The following is a 6,970-nucleotide window of genomic DNA, read 5'->3' as shown; positions in this document are numbered from 1 at the left end:
ATCTATTTACATTTGGAAGAAAATGGTCTTATTAGTGATAGGCAGCATGGTTTTGTGCAGGGAAGGTCATGTCTTACCAACTTGATAGAACTCTTTGAGGAAGTGACAAAGTTGATAGATGAGGGAAGGGCTGTGGATGTCATATACATGTACTTCAGTGAGGCGTTTGATAAAGTTCCCCATGGTAGGCTGATGGAGAAAGTGAAGTCGCATGGGGTCCAGGGTGTACTAGCTAGATGGATAGAGAACTGGCTGGGCAACAGGAGACAGAGAGTTGTAGTGGAAGGGAGTTTCTCAAAATGGAGAACTGTGACCAGTGGTGTTCCACAGGGATCCGTGTTGGGACCACTGTTGTTTGTGATATACATAAATGATCTGGAGGAAGGTATAGATGGTCTGACTAGCAAGTTTGCAGACGACACTAAGATTGGTGGAGTAGCAGATAGTGAAGGGGACTGTTGGAGAATGCAGCAGAATATAGATAGATTGGAGAGTTGGGCGGAGAAATGGCAGATGGAGTTCAATCCAGGCAAATGCGAGATGATGCATTTTGGAAGGTTCAATTCAAGAGCGAACTATGTGGTAAATGGAAAAGCCCTGGGGAAAATTGATGCACAGAGAGATCTGGGTGTTCAGGTCCATTGTACCCTGAAGGTGGCCACGCAGGTCGATAGAGTGGTCAAGAAGGCATACAGCATGCTTTCATTCATCGGACGGGGTATTGAGTACAAGAGTTGGCAGGTCATGTTACAGTTGTATAGGACTTTGGTTCGACCACATTTGGAATACTGCATACAGTTCTGGTCACCACATTACCCAAAGGATGTGGATGCTTTGGAGAGGGTGCAGAGGAGGTTCACCAGGATGTTGCCTGGTATGGAGGGCGCTGGGTATGAAGAGAGGTTGAGTGGTTTAGGATTATTTACATTAGAAAGACGGAGGTTGAGGGGGGACCTGATTGAGGTCTACAAAATCATGAGATGTATAGACAGGTTTGATAGCAAGAAGCTTCTTCCCAGAGTGGGAGACTCAATTACTAGGGGTCATGATTTCAAGGTGAGAGGGGAAATGTTTAAGGGAGATACGCGTGGAAAGTTCTTTACGCAGAGGGTGGCGGGTGCCTGGAACGCGTTGCCAGCGGAGGTGGTAGAGGCGGGCACAATAGCGTCATTTAAGATGTATCTAGACAGATACATGAATGGGCAGGAAGCAAAGGGATACAGATCCTTGGAAAATAGGTGACAGGTTTAGATAGAGGATCTGGATCGGCGCAGGCTTGGAGGGCCGAAGGGCCTGTTCCTGTGCTGTAATTTTCTTTGTTCTTTGTTCTTTGAATGAGGGGGATCTCATAGAGATTTATAAAATTCTAACAGGACTGGACAGGGTAGATGCAGGGAGATGTTCCCGATGGTGGGTGTGTCCTGAACCAGGGGTCACAGTATGAGGTTTCGGGGTAGACCATTTAGGATGGAGATGAGGAGACATTTCTTCACCCAAGGAGTGGTGAGCCTGTGGATTTCATTACCACAGGAAGCAGTTGATGCCAAAACATTGAATGTATTTAAGAGGCGAGTAGATATAGCACTTGGGGGAGAATGGGATCAAAGGTTATGGGGAGAAAGCAGGATTAGGCTGTTGAGTTGGATAATCAGCCATGATCGTGAAGACTGGTGGAGCAGGCTCGAAGGGCTGAATGGCCTCCTCCTGCTCCTGTCTTCTATGTTTCTATGTTTACCTTCGCCCTTCAGAACGCCGTCCAGCTGTTCAGTGAAGTCTTTGTTTCCTGCCTGCTGACCAGGTCTCTATCCACCTCACTACATACTCCCCAATCCCACACACTTCTATTTTACACATTAATCTCTGATTTGGGATTTTGTTGAAAACGCTCTGAAATTCCAAATACACCACATCCACTGGCCCCCCGATCAACTCTACCAGTTACATCCTGGAAGAATTGCAGATGATTTGTCAAGAATGATTTTCCTTTTGGAAATCCATGTCTAGTCCTGTCACTGTTTCCCAAATACTCTGCCCCTAAATCTTTTATAATGAACTCGAGCATCTTTCCCACTCCCAACACCAGACTCACTGGTCTATAATTCCCAGTTTGCTCTATCACTCCCTTTTTGAATAGTGGGGTTACATTAGCTACTCTCCAGTCTGTAGGAACTGTTCCAGAGTCTGCACAACCTTGGAAGCCGACCACCAATGTTTCCACTATTTCCACGGGTCACTTCCTCAAGTACTCTGGGGATGTAGATTATCAGGCCCTAAGGATGTATTAGCCTTTAATCTCATCAATTTCCCAAAACACCATTTCCCTACTAATACTGATTTACTGTTCCTTGTTACTGATTAATGCAGTCTTAAAAACTCTGTTTCTGTGATTTTACCCTCTCTGTGATTTTTCCCTCTCTGTGATTTTACCCCCTCTGTCTGTGATTTTACCCCCTCTCTGTGATCTTGCCCCCTCTCTCTGTGATCATGCCCCCTCTCTCTGTGATCTTGCCCCTCTCTCTGTGATTTTACCCCTCTCTCTGTGATTTTTACCCCTCTCTCTGTGATTTTTACCCCTCTCTCTGATTTTACCCCCTCTCTGTGTGATTTTACCCCTCTCTCTATGGTTTTGCCCCCTGGAGGTGCCCGGTCTGCCCCTGCTGTTTGTTTTGAGGAGGTGAATGTAGCCGGGAACGATTATGGAAACTGTGGGAAGGATCCGAGTGGGAACTTTGTGAAGTGCTCGAAGAGGTGAGTGTGCGAGATTGTGGACTGCCATTGGAACCCATAGGAGCAACCCATAGTCTGAAACTCTATCCCAACTCCATGGGCTGTGTTTTAAGATTCCCCAACCAAGGGAAACAGTCTCAACTGTCTACCCCATCAGGCCCCTTCGCTGTCTGCAGGTGTCAAAGAGATCAGTTCCTGTTGTAAACTTCAGAGAACATCGACCCACTTTAACAGTCTCTCATTGGAGGAGAGAGCCTTCATCCCAGGGAATACCTTGGAGAACATTCACTTTTCCAGCTTTTGGGCCCCATATCTCAGGAAGGATGTACTGGCCCTGGAGCGGGTTCAGAGGAGGTTCATGCGAATGGTCCCAGGAATGGAAAGCTTAACATATGAGGAACGATTGAGGACTCTGGGACTATACTCATTGGAGTTGAGAAGGATATGGGGGGATCTAATTGAAACTTACAGAATACTGAATGGCCTGGACAGAGTGGATGTTGGGGAGATGTTTCCATTGGTAGGAGATACTGGGACCCGAGGGCACAGCCTCAGAGTAAAGGGAAGACCTTTTAGAACGGAGATAAGGAGAAACTTCTTCAGTCAGAGAGTGGTGAATCTGTGGAATTCACTGCCACAGAAGGCTGTGGAGGCCAGGTCACTGAGTACATTTAAGACTGAGATGGATAGGTTCTTGATTATCAAGGGGATCAAGGATTACGGGGAAAAAGCGGGAGAATGGGATTGAGGACCTTATCAGTCATGATTGAATGGTGGAGCAGACTCGATGGGCCGAATGGCCTACTTTCTGCTCCTGTGTCTTCTGGTCAACTTATCTGTTCATTAAATGTGGAGAACCACAGGGAAACAGCAAGATCCATTAGGGTCCATTAGACAATCTGTATGGGAAGCTGAGCGACACTGGGAGGGTGCTCAGTGATTATTTCACATCTGTCTTTACTCAGGAGGAGGAAGATGCAGGTACAAATATCTAGAAGATGGACTGTGAAGTTCTTGAGCAGACTGACATAGGGAGTGAGGAGGTATTGGAGGTTTTGTTGGATTTAAAACTGGACAGATCCCTAGGTGCAGATGGGGAATGTATCCCAGGCTGCTGTGAGAGCCAAGGGAGGGAATGATAGGGTCCCTGAGCTGTTTCTATCATCACTGGCCACAAGGAGGTGCCAGAGGACTGGGAGAACAGCCAATGCGGTTCCACTTTACAAGAAGGATGGGAGCGATAGACCAGGGAACCATAAACCGGTGACAGAAGGCCGTTTGTGTGACTAGAGCCTGGTGTGCAGTGGGGTACCATAGGGATCAGTGCTGGGTCCCTTATTGTTTGTGATATTCATTAACGATGGAGATGAGAATGTGAAAGGGGGTGATAAGTAAGTTTGTGGATGATACAAGGATTGGCCGAGTGGTTGATAGTGAGTGGGAAGGTGTTAGATTACAGGAGGATAGAAACAGATTGGTCAGATTGAGAGATCAGTGGCAGATGGAATTTAATCCTGATAAATGTGAGCTGATGCACTTTGGAAGAAGGAACAAGATAAAGGAGAACTGAATGAATGGCAGGATATTAGGAAGCTCAGAGGGATCTTGGGGAGCTTGTGCACAAATCCCTGAAGGTGGTAGGGCAGGTTAATAGGGGAGTTAGGGAGGGATATGGGATACTTGACTTTCTCAGGAACAAACACAGAAATTGCTGGAAAAGCTCAGCAGATCTGGCAGCATCTGTGAAGGAGCAGTCAGAGTTAGCATTTTAGGTCCGGTGACCCTTCCTCAGACATTCTCTGCACAGATGCTGCTAGACATGCTGAGCTTTTTGTGTTTGATATGAACTGCTGCATAGCATGCAAAACAATACTTTTCACTGTACCCTGGTACATGTGACAACGGTAAATAAAACTTCACCTGCATGTTAACTTCAAGAGAACCTGAACTAAGACTCCATAGTCCGTTTGCGCTTCAGATTTCTGAATTTTCTCCCCATTTAGAAAATAGCTCATGCTTTTATTCTTCTTACCAAAGTGCATGACCTCACACTTTCCCACGTTGTACTCCATCTGCCAGCTCTTTGCCCACTGTCCTAACCTGTCCAAATCCTTCTGCAGCCTGCCCACCTCCTCAATACTACCTGTCCCTCCCCCTATCATGTGTAAACATAGTGACAGCATCCTCACTTTGTTTATTGGTTTCTCTGCAGTGATGTCATGTGCGGAAAAATACAGTGTCAGAGTTCAGCAAAAAACCCGAAGGAATGGAACACAGTTCCCATCGACACCACTGTCCAAGTGGATGGCAGGGATGTGAAGTGTCGTGGTACCTTTCTGCACAAGGGGCAACGTGGGCAGGAGGACCTGCCTGATCCCGGCCTGGTCAGGACTGGCACCAAATGTGGAGATGGCAAGGTAACAGCATGTGGGTGACACAGTGCGGGGGACACAGGGGATGGCAGGAGCTGGTTATGGAAACTGGTAAAGACAGCATGGTACACAATGCTAGGGTGAGGTGGGATGGAAACATCCGCTGCCCCAGCTGGGGGTATACAGCCCGTTTATTACCCCTCGGGGGGAGACGCTGGGGGTATGCACCCCGTTTATTACCCCTTGGGGGGGAGACACTAGGGGTATACACCCCGTTTATTACCCCTCGGGGTGGGGGGAGGCACTGGGGGTATACACCCCGTTTATTACCCCTCGGGGGAGGCAGTGGGGGTATACACCCCGTTTATTACCCCTCGGGGGAGGCAGTGGGGGTATACACCCCATTTATTACCCCTTGGGGGAGACACTAGGGGTATACACCCTGTTTATTACCCCTCAGGGGGGAAGCGGTGGGGGTATACGCCCCGTTTATTACCCCTCGGGGGGTAGACACTGGGGGTATACACCCTGTTTATTACCCCTTAGGGGGGAGGCAGTGGGGGTATACACCCCATTTATTACCCCTCAGGGGGAGGCAGTGGGGGTATACACCCCATTTATTACCCCTCGGGGGGGAGGCTGTGGGGGTATACACCCCATTTATTACCCCTCGGGGGGAGGCAGTGGGGGTACATTGAGAGGGGGAGTTGGGAGGTGGTTTGGGAATAACACCTGGTTTACCCCTGTGTGTACCTAGGTCTGCCTGGATAGACACTGTCAGAACGCATCGATCCTGGATGTGAGCAAATGTTCAGAGAAATGTCACGGCCACGGGGTAAGGAGTCACCTTCCCTTCCCGGTCACTCACAGGAAACGCTGGAATTTCCAACCTCACTCCACCCGGAACAGGCTCTCCCTCAACCCAGTCACTCTGTCCCTCATCACTGAGCTCTCCACACTCACTCACACTCACGCACTCACTCGCACACTCACACACTCACACTCACTCTCACTCGCACACTCACACTCACACTCACTCGCGCACGCACACTCACACTCTCACTCACGCACTCACTCGCACACTCACTCTCACTCACACACTCTCACTCACACTCACGCACTCGCACACACACACTCACTCTCACTTGCGCACTCGCACACACACACTCACTCTCACTTGCGCACTCGCACACACTCGCACTCACACACTCACTCGCACTTGCACACTCACTCACACTGGCACACATACTCGCACTCGCACACTCACACACACTCACTCTCTCTCACTCACTCTGACACTGTCACTCACACTCGCACACTCACACTCACACTTGCACACACACACTCACACTTGCACACTCACACACTCACTCGCACACTCACACGCACTCGCACTCGCACACTCACTCGCACTCGCACTCGCACACTCACTCGTACTCACACACACTCTCTCACTCGCGCACTCACTCACTTGCACATTCACTCGCACAATCACACTCACTCACTCGCACACTCTCATTTGCACACACACTCACACTAACACTCACACACACTCACATTCACTCGCACACTCACACTCACTCGCACTCTCACCGCGCTGTTCTCACTCACTCACACACACACACAAATACACACACTCAGTCACTGCGCTGTTCAGGGTTTCAATGTTGGAGGTTTTGTGGTCAGGGGTTTTGGGGTCAGTTGTTGTCGGGGGTCAGGGGTTTCGGGGGTTTTGGGGTTGGGGGTTTTTGGGGGTCGGAGTTTTTGGGGTTGGGGTTTTTGGGGTCGAGGGTTGTGGGGGTCAAGGGTTATGGGGGTCGAGGGTTGTGGGGGTCGGGGTTTTTGGGGGTCGGGGTCTTTGGGGTCGAGGG

General features: G+C 49.3%; 1 protein-coding gene across 1 annotated transcript in view; it reads left to right on the top strand.

The window, feature by feature from the left end:
* Positions 1–6,970, top strand: part of LOC125481772 (disintegrin and metalloproteinase domain-containing protein 19-like) — a gene marked incomplete at both ends in the record, with an annotated part of 16,228 nt that overhangs the window by 5,823 nt on the left and 3,435 nt on the right. Inside the window, 3 exons of the mRNA XM_048593675.1 lie at positions 2,640–2,748; positions 4,940–5,144; positions 5,857–5,934. Coding sequence (XP_048449632.1) covers positions 2,640–2,748; positions 4,940–5,144; positions 5,857–5,934 — 392 coding nt within the window. The remainder of the gene's footprint in view (positions 1–2,639; positions 2,749–4,939; positions 5,145–5,856; positions 5,935–6,970) is intronic.

Source organism: Rhincodon typus, unplaced genomic scaffold (genome assembly GCF_021869965.1).
Source record: "Rhincodon typus isolate 14 unplaced genomic scaffold, sRhiTyp1.1 hic_rhity00003481, whole genome shotgun sequence".
In the NCBI taxonomy this organism is placed as follows: Eukaryota; Metazoa; Chordata; class Chondrichthyes; order Orectolobiformes; family Rhincodontidae; genus Rhincodon; species Rhincodon typus.
Note: the sequence above shows the minus strand (reverse complement) of the source record. Positions and strands in the feature narration are given on the sequence as shown.